Source organism: Anabrus simplex, chromosome 2 (assembly GCF_040414725.1).
Source record: "Anabrus simplex isolate iqAnaSimp1 chromosome 2, ASM4041472v1, whole genome shotgun sequence".
Lineage (NCBI taxonomy): Eukaryota > Metazoa > Arthropoda > Insecta > Orthoptera > Tettigoniidae > Anabrus > Anabrus simplex.
Genome location: NC_090266.1, coordinates 653,607,355 through 653,626,432, shown reverse-complemented (window position 1 = coordinate 653,626,432; position 19,078 = coordinate 653,607,355). Strand labels below are relative to the sequence as shown.

The following is a 19,078-nucleotide window of genomic DNA, read 5'->3' as shown; positions in this document are numbered from 1 at the left end:
ACGACGAGGTCGACAAGAGACTGGTGGGCCTTCGGTTGTCCTAATGTGATGTACAGTATTGTGTTTAATATCACGTTGGATCCCAGGTGGGCGAGTAATGGACTGAAACTCAGCGAGCAACATGCTGAAAGGTGAGTCGGTGGATACTGCAGCAGTCTTTACGCTGGCCTGTTCGATAGAGGCTACAGATGCCTTAACGTGTAGGCCGGTGGTGCCGTCGAGGAGGCATCTGTTACGGCAGTCAGGGAGTAAGTTATAGTAAGCCAGAAAATCAGAACCAATGATGGCTGTGCTAACATCAGCAATGACAAATTGCCAACGAAAGTCACGACGTAAACCAAGGTTGAGGTTCATGGAAAGGCTACCGTATGTCCTGATTGTACTACCGTTTGCAGCGCTCAGCTCATACCCAGAAGCTTTGCAAGTGCTTCCCAGAAGCTTACGCGGGAAACAGCAAAGGTCAGATCCGGTGTCAATCAGAAATTTTGCTTTGGTATTCTGATCAAAAATAAATAGACGGCGGCCCGATGTAGAACAGACAGTTGCCGTCTTCACTGGCTGTTCGTTCCGTTTTCCGCCTGCCAGGAACAGGGACTAGTACATTTTACAGCTTTATCTTGGAACTTTTTGTGGTACCAACAAAGCCGGCTCTGTGGAGTAAGGGAACGGTCACGGCTTTTAGATCTCCTTTTACTGTGACTCCTGCCTCGGGGCTGGTTACGGGCCAGGGCATCGACTTTACGTGTCAATTCCTCCATCTGGGCAGCTAAAGTATTCGGCGCAGCTGTAGCATGTACGGCCAAGTGGCTATATGGTGGTGTGACAGTAGGTGAAAGTTCCAAGATCTTGTCTGCAAGCTCTGCTATATCAGATAGAGGCATTAACTGGGCCGCTAATATAGCCTGCAAGTGCTGGGGTAGTCGACGCATGAAAAGTTGTTTTAATATTCTTTCGTCATGAAGTGAGCTACCGGCTAATGACTTTAAGTGACGTAAAAATTGTGATGGTTTCCTATCACCGAGTTCTTCGTCGCCAAGAAGTTGGCGAACTCGTTGCTCTTCGGATACGGAAAGACGACGGACTAGTTCAGATTTTAGTTTTTCGTAACGTCCTGTGGTAGGAGGGTTAAAGACAATGTCTTCTACCTCGGCTATGACCTTGGTGTCAAGCTGTGAAATTACATTATCAAATTTAGTCTGGTCGGCCGTGATGCCTGCGAGCCTGAATTGAGTCTCAACCTGGGTGAACCAAACAGCTGGTCTGTCATACCAAAACGGTGGTAGCTTTGCAGAGATTTTGGCAACTTGGCCAACATTGCTAGATGTAGCATCGGTACCAGAAGACTCATGCTCCTGGAGCCGGGCTAGTAATGCTTCGTTCTGCTCTTGCAAAGGCTTCGTCAAAGCAATAAGTTGTTGGAGTTGGTTCTGCAAGTTGTTATTTTGTTCCTCCAAAGCTTTTAATCGATCCTCCGCCATAATCAAGATGGGTACACAACACAAGGGCAAGGAGAAAAAGAATTCTGAAAATACCGGACAAGGTGACAAAGAAGTAGTCAAGAGGTACGATGTGTATTTGTGTGTGTAAGTGAATGAAGATGTGAGGATGAGCAACACAAGCACAAATTTACAAATGGTTTGAAACAATCTTATAGGTTAGCTGGAAAAGAAATATTATGCAGGTAGGCCTAGCATATGATAAGAGATTCACAAAAATATAAACTATAAGTTAACAAAATAATCTTGCAGATGTTACACACTGATTTTGGTTATAAATGAAAATATTAAGCATAAACCGTGGGTTCCAATGTCCATTTTAAGTCTTGAGGAATGTCCATATAATGCAACTGTATGTTATACCTGTAATGTAACAACTTAGAAACCACTAAAAGGCACGATTACGATTTATATATATATATATATATAGTACAACAATTCAAGCAGTTGTAATGCATGAGAAGTAGGTTATTTTAAAGTAATTTTACTTGTTTGAACAGCAAATAAGGTAGGCCTATGTTGTGGAGTAGTCTGTATCTTAGGCCTTAACTAGTAAAAAGAGAACAAGAAAATTGCACAGAAGATTGCTGGATTACGTACATCAATTTAACACCAAGATTGTAACTATGGTTAGAAAACTAGGTACTGTCCACTGTAGGCCTATACATTTCTTTGTGATGTCCGTACAACTTCACAACGAATTTATGTTGTGAATAATTTGCAATATTCTGGAACAAGTAAAACGTAGGTTATATACATACAAGTTTTTAGATGATGTGTTGCGTTCTTGAAGAGTAGCAGATGCGGCGTAACAAAGAGAAGTGGCGAAGTAAAGTTGCCGCGTGCGGACTGAAGCGATGCGTATCACCGACGGCCGTTAGGATTCTGGCGACTGTTTTTGTCGTTTGTCGAACTGGTTTCATACTTGGAAGACGTGGTAGTTCCATGAAGTAAACAGTCTAATGCCTCTTTGAAATAAAGTGTGGTAACATACCGTGATCTGTGGTGAAGCACGTGGTCCAAGATAGGTTATGGTATGAGCGTGTTCTCCATACTCGGGGTCACCATTTATGGAGTCTTGGTTGTAGGCAGCTCCACATCGTTCATAAATAAACCAGCCCTCATGGATAATAAGATTTATTTACACCACACACAGTTTTAGTACACCTTTGCATGTGAGATAGGTTACACTGATTACACCAACAAGACACAAACAGGCGTGATGCTCATGCTCACTCCACGCAGCCGAATGACGCTAGTTTAGCAAGCTATACCCTGATGCAATGTTGCATCGTGCACACGGGTGCGTTCTGTATGTGGGGCGAGTTCATTCTTCCTGATGCCGCCACAACCTCCTCGCGAAAAATGTACATGTAAATAGCCGTAACTAGACGCGAGAAGATATGAAAAATCCTCTGAAATCAGTGATGTACTCTGCCATATCTTGAGGTGTATCACATTCTTACTTAATTTCCGTATATAACATTAAAATTAAGATATCGTTTACTTCAGTTTTATTTTTAACGAGTTAACAACTGCTATCGGCCACGTTATTTACGCATTTATTACGAAAAGATGTTTTCCTCTTTCATTTCGAATTTTCTTTAGAGAACAGCAGTCAATGGGTATTACGGTACTAATAAACTCCAACATCGCCTTTGAATGTCGACGAGAGAGCTCGCAAATGCACAAAGTGAGGAAACTATACCGTACCGAAGATGATCGATAGCATTTTGTTGCAAACGTTACAGTCTTCTTATTCAAACAGCGTCACGTATCCTAACTTAACTGTACTATACGTATGATGAAAACACACTTCACGCGCCAGTAGAGAAAGTATACATTTCTCGCTATAAATTTTCATAATAGCCTTTTCGTAATTTAACCAGACGCGACAAAACATAAACTAACCTCTGAAATCAATTAAGCACTCTGCCATATCTCAAGGTGTATCCCATTCTTACTTAATTGCAGTATTTAGCCTCAAAATTAAGCGGTCGTTTAGTCAGCCTTAATTTTAACGAGTTAACAACCGTTATCGGACACGTTATTTACGCATTTATTACGAAAATATGTTCTCTTTCATTTCGAATTTTCTTTACGGAACAACTGTCGCCGGATATTACTAATCGACTCCGACATCGCCTTCGAATGTTGACGAGAGAAATCGCTAGTGTACACAGCGAGGAAACGAAGCCGAAGGTAATCGATCGCATGCAGTATCATCGCTGGAGTGCATAAATATCGGTAACGGAAAAAATCGCGCGCGCTTAATCGCTCGTAATAACGGATGCACCAGTGATAGGGTTCTCGCTGTAACCGAAGGACGATACACAGTTTAATATAGGAATTTTGAAGGGACAGAAAAATGTCGTCGCTATAACGGAGTTCTCGTTATATGCCGTACTCGCTATAGCGGACTTCTACTGTATTTGATAAAACTAGTTTTGGTCGTGCTAGAGACCATCATCAGTCAAAACAAATAAAGCTAAAGCAAAACATGAATTATCAACAACACGCGTTTGCTTCGTAAATTTTATCTATAATTCACGTCTTGCCTTAACTTTATTGGTTTTGACTGATTATGGTCTCCAGCAAGACCAAAACTATTTTCATAAAATATATATATAACTTTATTAAGGTTACAATAAATAGTACTGAATAGGTGGAAACCTTTAGCTTTTGTTTTACGTTATAACACGTTCTCTTTCCTTGTCCCCTGCAGAGAAACGTTTTAACGAGGTTTTACTGCATATAAAAGGAGTAGGGATATTAAAGAGAGAAAGGGTCACTGCCAAGCAAATCAAATGGGCATTTGAAACAAAATATTAGACTATGTGGAAACAAAATACATTAGACCATGTGGTTTACAGCCTTCAAGATTTGTGCAAGCAATTTATTCTTTTGAATTTTACATGAGAACTCCAAAAAATGAAACAAGTATAGTATATCTCTTGCAAGAGCTCCATGTATGAATCCAAAAAAATTAAAATCCAAGGCCACTTGTCACCTCCAAATTACACAGCCATCAAATGATGGATTTTTGAGTTATAAACCAGTTTCAATATATATTTGAATTTCCAAGACTTACCAGGAATACTTTAAACACTTTATGTTTAATCCAAAGCCTGTGAATTATTTTAGTAATGCTTTCATGTTACTAGAGTTGCAAATTCTCACTGTGGAAAACCACTGCAGTCTTACACAATGGTATAAAAATATGTATTCTAGAGCGAAATAAATAAAATGAATCAGGTCACTGAATTGTCAGTCAACAAGGAGACTCAAAAATATCTGAAGAATAGAAAAAATGAAAGGGGAGGTTTGGCTACCTAGAATAATATACAGAATTAAATATACATAAAACAATAGTACAGACTCTATAATAATGTTTACATAATTTACATCCTGTAAGTATATAAGACTCAAGAATACATTTTACCTCGTATCTAAATTGTATCATAAATTGGAATACAATATTATTTATATTGCAAAATTTTCGAGACCACTATAGCTAAACCCCTGAAATTCATGTAAGAATTATGGAAACATACTTCATTATCTGGACTATTAGAACTCAATTCAACACCAAAACATGGATATCACCTACTACAATAGGGTTATCCAAAATTCAAAAGTCACAGCAGTTATATTATATTTTGGGAGTTCCTCTCTACAATATTATGATAACATTCATTATCTGACAATACTTTTAAACAAAAAACAACTGAGCAAAGTAAAATGAATTAGAGTTAAACAAAAAGAAGAGATGCAACAAGAGGTGCTTCAACAAAATATTTTTAGGAGGCAAAATTGTTGTTACAGGATTACAACCAGGAAGTTATCAGTCATGTGCAGCAGGAACATAACCCTTGTTGCAGAAAAGGGAGATTCTTAACCACTTAATTTAGGCACAACGTATGTGTTCATATTTCATATATTATTTTAATGAGCATGATGGATACATTCAGTATGTACTCCATCTCTTACTATTAAATATCACCTGAGTATGTTGAATTATTTCACTGTGACATGTATCATAGGCCTATTTGACATTTTTTCCTTATGATGGCAGCATTTGCCACCTTTAGAAGCTTTTTTTTTATATACCAGATGGATAGTACTTTTGGATAGTAAGCTAAGAACACAGCACCTAGTCTGAAATGGAAGCTCAATGAGGAAGGTCTTTCTTATGAAAAGAATTCTGCTCACCTTAAACACATAAGAAAGATGGTCCCAAAGACTTTTGTGTAGTGTGTGATGCTGTAAAGAAGCAGAATAAAACAGGCTGCTAATGAGTTGCACTTCAAGTGAACTAAAACATGGCTTAATAGTACAATGGCATATTTAGTCAATTATATACCTAAAAAATACTGTACTTTTATTAAACTCACCATCAGTTCAACTAGTTACTCATGTAATGAGATCATTTAAATGTATATTCTATCAGCTGGACTGGGCAGCAAAAGTTATAACTGTAGTTACTGACATAATTTAATGCAATCAAATATCTTGATGTTGGAAAAAAAAAAAAAAAAAAAAAATCTGGCATACTTCATTCATCTCTAATATTAATATGCACAAAAAATGTATTAAGGATAAAAATACAAAAGAGCTTTCCGAGGGACAAAAATCTTTAAGATTATAAAAAGTGAAGAGGAGCTATTAGAGAACACTGAGATATTAGACATTATGCAGTGATGGATATATATATATATATTTACATGAAATAATGAAATTTAAAGCACATGTGATTGCCACAAAACAAGGTTCACCTTCTCAGATCTTAAAGTAGTCAGAAGGAAATGATAATAAGATTTATAAAGTGAAAAAATCTTTCAACCGTGATGCCGAACAATATCGTGCCTAAGAAGTACAATGAGAAAATTATGTCAATAAACTTTGACATGTCACAGAACTGAATCACAGAAGAAAATGGAAAATCAGCAGTTACTAAGTGCACTAGTGTCAATGATAAAGACATATATGCATGCTTGTGGTAACAGCAGATGGGAAGAGATTACTTCCATAATTTAGGGTATATTCAAACGAAAAACAATGTTGAAAGTTGCCATAAATTTCCAGGAGTTCAGAACAAACTGGATGGATGCAATCCTGTTTTAAAAATCAGATTCATACAGTCTGGAGAAAATGAACAGTCTCAATGTTTGTAAATTCTGCATTCTTGGCATTAAAATAAGATGGATATTCTTAATACTACATGCAGCCTTTCACAGGAGAGCAACTTAAAGGCACACTATGACTATGATGGAAAGATTTTGGCACCTCTCCTGTTCTCTCTCACTCTCTCCGTTGTAAATAACCATTTACACTTAGTTTACAAAAATAAAACTTCTATGTAGAATTTTAATAGAAAATCAAGGCAGTAGTCATTCTTGTGAGGGTCACCAATCACAGAGATGTTCTTGGAGTTGAGATAATTCCCACTTTTTCAGCAAAATTCCCGAGCAAGCTCCCAAGGCCTGTGTCACTTCTGAATTTAAATCCAACTGTTGCACAATACGCATTGTAGAATAACGTTCGGACAGAATTTAACCTTTCTCGCCTCCTAGAAACAAGAAAGAAGACATAAGTATAAATGGTATCAGATCACCTAAACATAACAAATCACTCCAAATGAGGCAAAGAGAAATTAACTTCATAATAGTAATGAAATAATAGATTATATAAGCTTCATTATTTTCATAATTGCTAGGCTTAATCATTAACAGTGGAATAAGCAAAGGCTAGAGAAATCTCAGGATAATAATGATTGAATACAGTATGTTAGAGATTAAAATAAAGACATCTTAACTTTCATAAAAGAATTGACATCAAAGTATTTCTCCTGCTTACATAATGATATCCGTATTTTCATCTCACTACCACTTGTAAAAAAAAAAAAAAAAAAAAAAAAAAAGATATTTAACACAAAGCATGCTATGCAATGTAGAGAAGTACTGCACACACAACACAGCAAACAGAGTGAAAAAATTAATGACATGACTGCTATTAGATCAGCAGAATTAAACAATATACTTTGTAAAAGAATAGTAATAAGTGTCATAAGGGATCATTTCAGATAGTCCGCTTTTTTTTTTCTATTTGCTTTACGTCACACCGACACAGATAGGCCTTATGACGACGATGGGACAGGAAAAGCCTAGGAATGGGAAGGAAGCGGCCATGGCCTTAATTAAGGTACAGCCCCAGCGAATTTATTGTACAAGTCTCTTTGTTAATAAAAGGTACATTAAAAATAAAACACACACTCACACACTCTCTCTCTCTCTTTTATATATATATATATATATATATATATATACACACAGGATGTATCTTAAATGTACTGACAAAAAAATTAGGAATGCTCTTCGTGTGATGTAAGGAATGATGGCGCAATCAGATAGGAGGATAATTTTTTTTTTTTTCCTTTGTGAAAATGAGGTTGTTTTGTTACTTCTGGGCACGTGATTCGAACTAACAAACCGCTGTGCCAGAGTGCAAGCCGCTGCCCGCTCCTGAGCTTCAGAGAAGAGAAGGCAAGGGAAGGGAGAGGAAGGGAAGTGGGGTCTATGACAGAGATAATTCCCAGTACAAATGCACAAGTTTCTTGAAGTCACTTCCCAGCCACAGTAAGTTCATACACTGCCTGATAAAGAAATTTAAGTACCCAGAAGGAGTGGTTGAAAGTGAATGAAACTACATGTGCCTTTACTGAACTGATTACAATATGGGATGAAAGAAACAAGACCTTTGGCAGTTACAAGTTGTTGGAATGTTGGCACCAGGTCAGTAGGGTGTCGCACCCCCCCCGGCCACACTGCATGCCCTTATGCGGTTTGGAATGGTGTCAAACAGCCTTCGGATCCTCTCCTGAAGCAAGTTCGTCCAGAGTTGTTGCAGCTGTCCTTCCAGATCCTGCAGGTTGGTACTGGAACGGAGTTCCCTTCCAATGTCATCCCACAAGTGTTCAATGATTCAATGATGGAGAGGTCCGGGGATCTTCCTGGCCAAGGGAGGACCTCAACATGCTCTAGGCATGTCCATAGACACACGTGCTGTGTGTGGATGTGCATTATCTTTATGGAACACTGTCCCAGGGTGATGTGCCATAAGGGTTAGGAAGTGCGGACGCAGAATATCTGTGATGTATCACTGTGCCGTCAAAGTCTGCCGAAGAGGTGATCTACACCATGGTACCAGGGAATACGCCTGTGTGTCTTTCCACAATATGGGCAGGATCTGCCCTCTACCCTCACTGCCGCCAAACCCACACACAATGGTCATCGGAGGTTATGGAGAAGCGGGACTCAGCACTGAACATGATGTGATGTCAGTTATCCTCTGTCCATGCCTCCCGGGTAAGGCATCACTTCAAACGCAGACGTTGGTGTTCTGGTGTCAATGGTAACTGACGCATGGAGTGGTAAGACCCCAATCCGGCAGATGCGAGTCATCGAGACACTGTGCGGGAACTCACAGGATGTTGTAGAGTCTCCAGTACATGCTCGCAGATGGTGGGTGCCGAAGTTATGGGATCCCGCAATGCTTGGCGCACCATACGACGGTCCTCCCTTGGGGTGGTGTTTCTTGGTCGACACGAACCTGCACGAAGTGACTGGGTACCCTCATGTAACAACCGAGTCCAACATCGGGCTACTGCGACATCTGAATGGCACACATGCCTGGCAATTACATAATCCGACCAATCACTGCATGCAATCCCACAATGCAGAGTGTCAAATGCTGTCAATTGGTGGATAGGCTGTCTAACACGTCTGCGAGGCATCGTGGGTGCTTCATACTGTATGTAGTCCTCTCCGCATGTCTTGCTTAACTGTCTGACTCACAGCCGTTGACTGGTAACAACTTATCAACAACAGGACGGTGCAGTCACGATGCACTCTGGTGGGTGTTCTACACATTACACATTGTAAATCTAGTCATGTAGTCACATATCAATGCTATGCATGTACACCGAAATGGGATAATATTGGACCACTTCCTCTGGGTGCTTAACTTTTTTGTCAGGCAGTGTGGTTTGATCTGCACACATTGGCTACTAAGTTTGTGGCAGAAATTAGTGAGAATGGCTCTGTTTCTGTACACCAACGAAGAAATCACTGATATGCAGCGAGCCTATGGCACAGCAAATGGTAACCGCAGAGAAGCCACACGGCACTCTAATCACCGCCAATCTCACTATTCAACCTTGTGTCCACTGACAGGCAACAGCATGAAGGAAGGTGCTTTGTGCCTCAGATGCATGATGCTAGCAAAGCGCCGTCAGTATGGAACCCAAAGTTTGAAGAGGCTGCTCTAAAAGAAATAAATGATAATCCACCAACCAAATACGAGGTCTGTCACGAGGAATTTTGGCGCTTCACATACGACAGTGTGAAGGGTATGGAAGGACCAACAAATGCACCCAGATCCATATCAATCGGTGCAAGAACTAAAAAAAAAAATCTCTTTATTTGCAAATGAGGTGTCTACCTCGGTGGCAAATGGTACACTAAAATACATTATTGTCAAGCACTAAATTTTAAATTAACAGGAGACGAAGAAAATTTTCCTAGAATACAATATTATACAATTTACGCTAATCATTTTTTCTATTAAACACACACATCATCCTTAATAAATTGATATTGTTTACAAAATTCTACTTATAATATCTTACAAACATAGTCAACTCATATACAGTACGGTATGTGAAATTACTTGTAATAATACTATACAACTGGTATAAGATTAAAATTAACACTGAATTTATTTACATATTTATATTTTACCCATTTTGGAACCTAAGTAGCATAACGACCTGCTGCGTCTTAACCAGAGCCCCTTTTGCCACCACTTTTCAGAGTTCCTGAAGGGCCTTCACAGCTACCGTAGCGGTCCCAGGGCCCTCGAAGTCCCCACTGTACTTCACCCCTACAGGCAGTCCCCTACTTGGGCTGTCCAAACTCCTTAGACCAGGGGATGGAATTAATTTAATCACACACATTTATTATTTACAATATCCTGCACTGGTCGAATGCCCTCTAACATTTAATTTATTATCTCTGTTGTTGTTTATTCTCTTCTTGAATATCTGTACAGATTTTGGAAAAGGATCAAACACTACCCCTGGTAAACTGTTCCACTCCTTCACGCCCTTCCCAATGAAAGAAAATTTACCCCAGTCGCTTCTGCTAAAATTCCTTCTAATTTTGTACTTGTGGTCAGTTCTACCAATATAATTATTTTCCAACCGAAGCCTCTCACGGATATCTCCCCATGCTTCTTCTCCTGTATAGGCTCTATATAATCCTGTAAGTCTAGTTTTCTCCCTTCTCTTACTTAAAGTTTCCCACCCAAGTTCCTTTAACATTTCTGATACACTACTCTTTCTCCTGAAATCCCCTGTTACAAACCTTGCTGCTTTCCTCTGCACACCATCTAGTTCTTTTATTAGGTATTCTTGGTGAGGATCCCAAACACTGTTTGCATATTCCAATAATGGACGAACCATACTTAAGTAACTCTTTTCTTTTAATTCTTTGTTGCATCCTTTAAGTAGTCTCATTATAACATGTAACGATCTGTATGCTTTCCCAACAATGTCATCAACATGACTCTTCCAGTGCAAATTACTTTCAAATCTCACACCTAAGTATTTGCACTTGCCATCTTTTGGGATAACTACCTCATCCAAAGTATATTCAAATTCAGTTTTAAAGCTCCTGTTTGTAAATGTTGTAACAGTTGATTTGCCTCCATTAATCTTCATATTATTTTCTTCAACCCATTCTTGGATACTGTCAAGGTCCCTTTGTAATTCTGAACAATCCTCAATGTTATTTATTTCCCTATAAACAATTATGTCATCTGCATACAATCTTATTTTCGATGTTATATTGTTCCCTAAATCATTTGCGTATATTAAGAAAAGTAACGGACCGATTATACTACCCTGTGCAATTCCCTTCCAGACTTTCTCTTCCTGTGATATATTATTTCCTACTTTGACTTTCTGAACCCTTGAATTTAGAAATGTTCTTATCCAACATATAACCCTTACGTCCAATCCTATTCCCTCCAATTTCTTTAATAATATTCCATGTTCCACTCTATCAAAGGCTTTGGAAAGATCTAACACCGCTAGATTACCCACAACGCCTAACATTTGCAAGGCGGGTCTTAAACAGCTATGGAAACATTCCACACTTCTTGTTATCACTCTTTTCCAGGGATGATGCTATATTTACGACAGATGTGGCTAACTCCACAAATCAGCATTTTTGGGCAAATGAAAATTATCATGAGACAGAAGTGCAAACATTTCAGCATCGGCTTAGTGTCAATATCTTGGCCGGCACTTGTGTCCTCCTCGCCGGAACATTGAGAGATACTGCCATTTCTTAGTAGAATCACTTTCTGGATTATTCAAAGATGTTCCTTTGGGTATTCAGCAGCGAATGTGGCTATGCCAAGATGGAACTCTACTGCATTCTACTCGGCATCACACAGCACTTTAATTATCATTATCCAGGGAGATGGGTAGACCGTGGTGGGCCAGTTAAATGGCCTCCATGCTCAGCGAATTTAACTCCCATGGACATCATCTTCTGGGGGTTACGTAAAGACTTTAGTGTTTGTGAATCCTGTAGAAAGAGAAGATGAACTTTTACCAAGAATCCAAGCAGCTTTACAAGTTATTTGTGACACACCACACATTCTGAACAGAGTTCAAATATCACTACTACACTGCTATGAGTTGTGCATCAAAGTAGAAGGGGGGAATATTGAACATTTACTGTAATCAAACCACTGAGCATATTCTTAATTTTGTTCAGTATTTTATTCCATTTACAATGTTCTGAGTAAAGGAATGCACGGTCGTGGGGTGGCATTGTTGCATTTTCGCAAATGTTAAATAATACAAGAATGTTTCTGAGACCAACAGACGAGAAGCGATCAGAGGTATTCCTTATTGGCAGGTTTATCTTAATTACTGTGTGTTCAATTATGGCTGCTTAATAAACAAACTGTGGATATTGACTGTAAGAGACATTGACAATCCTGCCTGAGTCAAAAGAGGAAACTTGTTTATTTGTGCCGAGCATTATGTGTGTCTCGATCTATCATACACCCCACTTACTTTCCCTTCCCGGAAGCATAGCAACAGCAGGCATTGGCTTGCTTTCTGGCACAGCAAATATCGTAAGTTCATCAATTTAAATCATGCACCCAGAAGTTACAATGTAACCTCATTTTATAATACCAATATAAATGGTCCGTTATTGGACATTATAAATTTTCCAGCTAACTCATTCCTGGTTGCCAGAGTTTCACCTCAGTGTGCTAAGTTGGCCTCATAAATTTATTCATTCGGGACAAATATTTCATGTTCCCTAAAGCAATCAACTTCTATATCATCTGATGGCCAGGCAGGCATCAATTTTTGGTAATGAGACGAAGTCTCTCAAGTGCATTGGCACTGCCGGTGGCTCCAAGTAGCCTACGCAGTGGCTTCCACGGTATGCACTAGCCATGCGTCTTGGTGGGTGTGCTATTTACCAAATGATGAGACCAACTTAGCACACTGGGGTGAAATGCTGGCAACCAGGAATGAGTTAGCTGGAAAATTTATAATGTCCAATAACGCACCATGTATATCGGTATTACAAGTTTACTTATTCGGGACAAATATTTCAGGTTCCCTCTGGGGATCAACTTCTATATCATAACCTCATTTTCTTGAAACAAAACATTTTCTTCGCTAATCTGATTGGGTCATCGATCATTATATACCACAAAGTGCATCCGTGAGTTTTTGTTGGTGTAATTTAGGTACACCCTGTATAAATGAAATAACTACAATCACATGTAGACATACTAAGGAGCGATGGAGGATATACTGTGCACAGTAAAATATATATTGTACCGGAAACGCCGCTACGTGAAAGAAGTTTGAAGTATGTGTGTTGAACTTCGCACAAGGTGGAAGATAGGCAGCCCGCCGAACTCGCTGACGTACTCAGCCGTGACGTAGCCGCTTCGAGTGAACTCTACACAGCTAAGCATGACCATATATGGTAATGTCCTGAACCATGTGTAAAAGTCTATTTAGCGTTAAAATATTGGTGTTTTGATATCGCCAACGTGGAAGCCATCTTAATAGATGCAACCTGTCAAATTCTTAGGAAAATCCACCGTGTACTTTAGGAGTTATAGGGGTGGATAATACCAACGTTCTGGATGCTTCATCACAATTTGGTATAAAAGGAGGGCGATCCGGACTACAGATTCAGTGTGTGTTACTCCACCATCTCTGCGACATGGGTGACGGGTGGAGCTCTACAAGTGCGGACCAAACATATGGTCAGACGAGTCTTTGCATTTTGAGTGTTCGGTTCCAGCGGAGTTGGAACTTTATAATTTTCTTCAAGTGCCATGTCAGGACTTGTGTTTCAGTGACTAACTGAAGGAACTTAGAATTCCTCTCGTGAGTGTCGTAACTTTTACAAGTGCTACATTTGAACTTGTATTTCGTAAACAGACTTTGGGAACATAGAAATTTTCCGAGTGTCTCGTTTGAACTTATGTTTTGCGACAAGCTGTGGAACATAAAGCTTTTCTTATAAGTGTTGCAATTTCCCAAGTACCACATTGAACTTGTGTTTCGTGACGAACTGTGGAAACTTAAGAGTATTTCAGAGTATTACGTTCAAACTTATGTTTCATAACAAATTGCGGGAACATGAAATATTTTTCGAGTGCCGTATCTGGACTTGTGTTCAAACTAGTGTCATCGTAACAGGCTGTGGAAACACAGAGTACCCACGCCATATCTGAGTTTGTGTTTTTCTCTCGTGAAGTTCCGAGAGAACATAGAACTTTTCAGTGTCATAATTGAACTTATAATTTATACTTCGTAATCATTTTTTATGGACAGTGTTAGACTCTTTCCAAGTGCAATTTTACTTCAATGATCACTTAATGACATTGCTTAACAGTTTTGTTTATCGACGGAATAGGACATTTCCGAGTACCATTTAATTTGCTTAATTTATTACGAACGTGCTGATGTGTCCTGAACTAGCATAAACTGTGCATCTTGTGCTCAATAGTGTGTTCTAATCATAAACTGATGAGATCAGTGAGTTAGGAACTGTGATGACAATGATTAGTGACCCCATAGAACATTCCAGTCTGCCATGCCAATATTAGCAAACTTATGTCATGAACTTGACTTTATAACTTATAAATTATTTTCCCAAATATTAATTCGGCTGGCGTCTAACTCATGGTCAGATATTCATTTCGTCTCATTTTCAAGTAATAATTTATGAACATTTGTGATTCAGCAAGGTGTTTGAATCAAGATTCTAGTGTCAATTTCATTAACATTTGACATATTCCATTTGCAATGAGTGAGCGCAATATTTAAAGGTCAATTTATTTAACAGTGCTTCAAGTAAGTTGAACGCCATACAGGGGGACTTGTGTGTGAATCATGCCTCACCTTTCATCGACACTGTCACGTGAGACCGAACCCCGCAACGTGTGTACCTAGAGATTCGAGAACTCCCAGATCAATAAATTATTATATTTAAAAAACCACCTTTCCTTTTTTAAATATAATAATTTATTACTCTAAAATCCAATACTGTTGTAAAATGAGATTTATAACTTGTAAAACTCCCAGATCCTCGAGAACTTCGAGAAATTCTAGAACGATGAGAACTTCACATCCAGGACGGGCGTGGTTCCTGTCCAGGCTGTGCCCAGCGACCATCCCGGAGTCCGGAGATTCCAGCCTGCTAAATCGCTTCAACTCAACTTGTATGAAAGGTGATATGAATTTGTTTTCAATGAACAATAAAATCAGATTCTCAAAAACTCGAAGTTCAATGAACTAATACCCCTCTCTGTACCAACTCCAATGTTTTCATGCCACACCCTTAGAAATAGTCCATGCTCTTCAAGCTAGTGTCAGCGCCCCAAAGACAGACATTTTTTCCCGGTACAATATATATATAGAGCAAATCCTAAGGTCCCAACGAAGGCTGACTGAGTACTTCGTTCCACTGTAACTCCATTTCAAATGAAACAAAAAGTGGAAGATCCGGATTACAATAGACTGTCTTGGTTAAGTACAATGGACCTGCATTTGAGCTGGGTAAGGGATTACTACTGCATCTGGATGAGGGGAAATGTTGATTTAAGTCAAGCAAAGTATTCTGAGAAGGATCGAAGAGGCAGCATTCTAAAAATAAAAAATAAAAGAAAGTGAGAGGATGCAACAGGGCTTTTTGTATTTTCTCTGTAAGAAAATGGTTCTCTGGGCTGATCTAGTCCTGATTTTAGAGTCTGCTTTTACTGTCTCAAATACCGATATGGAAAGAATGGAGGAAGACATTCAAAACAAGAACGACTTCCGACAATTACTTTCAGACTTTAGAGCCTTCCGAGGAGAAGTAGGAAAGAAATCTTCAAAAGTGGTCTTTGCAGAGGAAAGAATGAACAAGATAAGCCAACAAATGAAGCTGTATTGGCAGAAGGGAGAGAAAAGATGATACAGGATACTGTAGTTATTATTCCGTGGTCCATAACGGCCAAAATCGATCGGAAGAAGAAGCAGAAGGTTCATATACAGTAAGTTTTTTTTTTTAAATTTTAACTTTCCATGCATTTGGAGCAGATTATTTCCAATCGGCACTATGCTAAAAGACCACAATGTTCATGCAGACATCGCTGGTAAGCGAAAGGTGTTTCTGAAATATTGTAAAGCTTTACATTTAACAATCAATATATAGTAGAACCTTGGATTGCGAGCACAATTCGTTAAGGCAACATGCTTGTAATCCAAAGCGCTCGTATATCAAAGCAAATTTTCCCATAGGTAACAACTCAATCGATACGGCCATGAAGTGGACAGTTTGCAAAACAACTGAAACGCGGATGATTCGTCCACTACACAAAAATATTTATTCGCATAACATTTCTAAAACAAAATATAACGTAAAACAAATTAAACTGCACTTTACCTTACAATAGAATCATTGTTAATGTGAGGGAGATGAAAGGTGATATGAGAAGAGTTACTGTGTAGCACGAATTTCACTAATGGAATCACTGCTGCCTATTGGCTCACTGGAATGGTTTTCTTTTTGTGCAACTTTAACGAGGAACCTGTCAAATGACTGTTGCTTTTGCCTCTTCTTGAGGAGTTTACGAAAATGTGACACTGCAGTGTCATTGAACAGATTCATCGCTCACACTGCTACAGCCTTATGCGGGTGGTGTTTTTCTAAAAATTTTTGCACAGTTTCCCACATTTTTCACTTCTTCCAAATCTCAGTTGAAGTGAGAGATTCCATTGACTCTTCCTCCTCCTCTTCCCCGGACAAGATCTCCTCCATAACCTCCTCCTGTTGTTCGTGATAAAGGTCCATCAGTCTGTTGGTGGTCAGTTCCTGGCTATGTTCTTCCACCAGTTCTTGAATGTCCAAGTCATTCACCTCCAGCCCCATGGTCTTCCCTACGGACACAATTTCATTGAAAATCGGCAGCTCATTGTCACCAACAATCCCCTCAAAGTCACGTCCAAGAACAGTCAGGTCACAGCTTTCCACAAGCGGAAGTGAGAGTTCTCTTGGTGACCCGCATCCCAGGCTTTATCGATGATCTTCAGGCAGTTTACGATGTGGAAATGATTTCTCCAAAACTCTCAGAAGGTAAGGTTTGTTCCTTTGGTCACTTTCTTCTTGAATTTCAAAATGACTTGCTGATCCATAGGCTGGAGTAGTGGAGTAGTGTTGGGAGGAAGGAACTTAACATTAATGAACTTGGAATTCCTCCAGTAAGTCATCCTCAAGGCCTAGAGGATGAGCACGAGCATTGGCCATAACCAGCAAGACTGAGTGGCAGATTATTTTCTGAAAATTATTTCTTCACTACAGGACCAAAGACCTCGTTCATCCCTTCAATGGAGAAAATACGAGTGACCCAAGCCTTGGTGTTGGACCTCCACCTAACATTTAACTGGCTCTTGTGCACCTTGTATTTCTTGAAGGCTCATGGATTCTCGGAATGATACACAAGCAGGTGCTTTACTTTTAAATCCCTGCTCGCATTAGCACACAATAACAGGGTTAAACGGTCTTTCATGGGCTTGCGACCAGGCACTGAATTCTCTTCTGCTGTAATGTAGGTCCTCTTTGGCATAGTTTTCCAAAAAAGTCCTGTTTCATCACAGTTAATAACTTGCTGTGGCAGGTAACACATGGTAACAATGAGCTTCTGGAACTCAGCAGTGAATGCTTCAGCTGCCAAACTGAAAGCCTCCCTGCGCCTCACAACACTACGGATGCCACTTCTCTTAAAGTTACCAAACCATCCCCTGCTAGCCTTGAAGCTTTCTACAATTGAATCGTTCACCCGAAAAACGTTGTAACCAACAGTTTTGTTGAAAGCGAGTTAAAGATGGAATAACGTTCTATATGGTATCATGCATGTGATGGGAAACTTTGTTGTTGCAGAAAATAACAGTTGGCACCATGATGAATATTTCAAATTACCGTTTAGTAGAACAACGTTGTAACTTCAAGCAACACGGCCGACTCTGTTGTTGTGTCGCTAACAAACAGTGATCAAAAAGACTAAATAAAGGTAAAAGACGGAAAGTTAATCTTGCTAATTGGAAAGATAACAGACGAAAGGCACTGAAGGACAGCGGATGCCCATATATTTCAAAAAACAAGCAACCTGTTCCTGGAAAACTACCACCAAGTGGGGTAAATAGAACAACGTTATAACTGATTCTGATCCATATAATGCTTAAAGTGTATTAACTGATCGGTCAGTATTGAATTTACCTATGTAAAATATTTAGAACCCATTCGTATACAAGCCTGATGCATTTCTGGAACAATATTGTGGTTATAGAGTAATTCTATTTTGAAATATGGGCATGTTAATATGTTTAGGTTATGTAGCTGTTGTTGCAATAGTACAGATCGTGTGATTTCATATTCATGAACAAAACAATTTGCCTCTAGTTCACTAACAACAAGTAAGCTTTTATATGCTAAATGTAGGCCTAATTTATTCCGATTCAATGGAGTTTTTCCTTTTATTTTTAGGAAAAAGTTTGCCACTGCAAGTTTTTGTGCGGAAATGTACCTGCGAATAGTAAAATAAAGTAAAATAGTAAAATAAAGTTATTCCAGACCTTCTACGGGCTTAATTATGATAACAAAACAACATTTTTGGCTCACCAATGCATTGAAGTAGGGGAAGTAAAGAGACGGACTACCCCAGAAGAAGTATCTCGTCGCCAGTGTTCAGTTCTTTACTACTTACCTCTGGAAAATGGTAGGGTACAGGTTTGTCAGAAGACTGTGCAATGTGTATAGTATTACACCTCGTAGAGTGCAAATCTTGATTGAAATAATGAAAGCCAACTTGCCTTTTCAGGACAAAAGAGGAAAGCATTCCAACAGGCCAAACAGAATTCCTGATTGTGACAAAGACTTGGTAAAAAGACATATTGAATCATTTCCAAAACAGGAAAGTCACTACTCCAG

General features: G+C 39.1%; 1 protein-coding gene across 2 annotated transcripts in view; it reads right to left on the bottom strand.

Annotated features, from left to right (window-relative positions):
- Positions 1-4,377: 4,377 nt before the first annotated feature.
- The window catches only part of EDTP (Egg-derived tyrosine phosphatase), a 294,601-nt gene continuing 279,900 nt past the window's right edge, over positions 4,378-19,078 (bottom strand). For both annotated transcript variants that reach the window (XM_067141139.2, XM_067141140.2), the window contains one exon: positions 4,378-7,065. In XM_067141139.2, the coding sequence (XP_066997240.1) occupies positions 6,909-7,065 (157 nt within the window). In that variant the 3' untranslated portion in view covers positions 4,378-6,908. The remainder of the gene's footprint in view (positions 7,066-19,078) is intronic.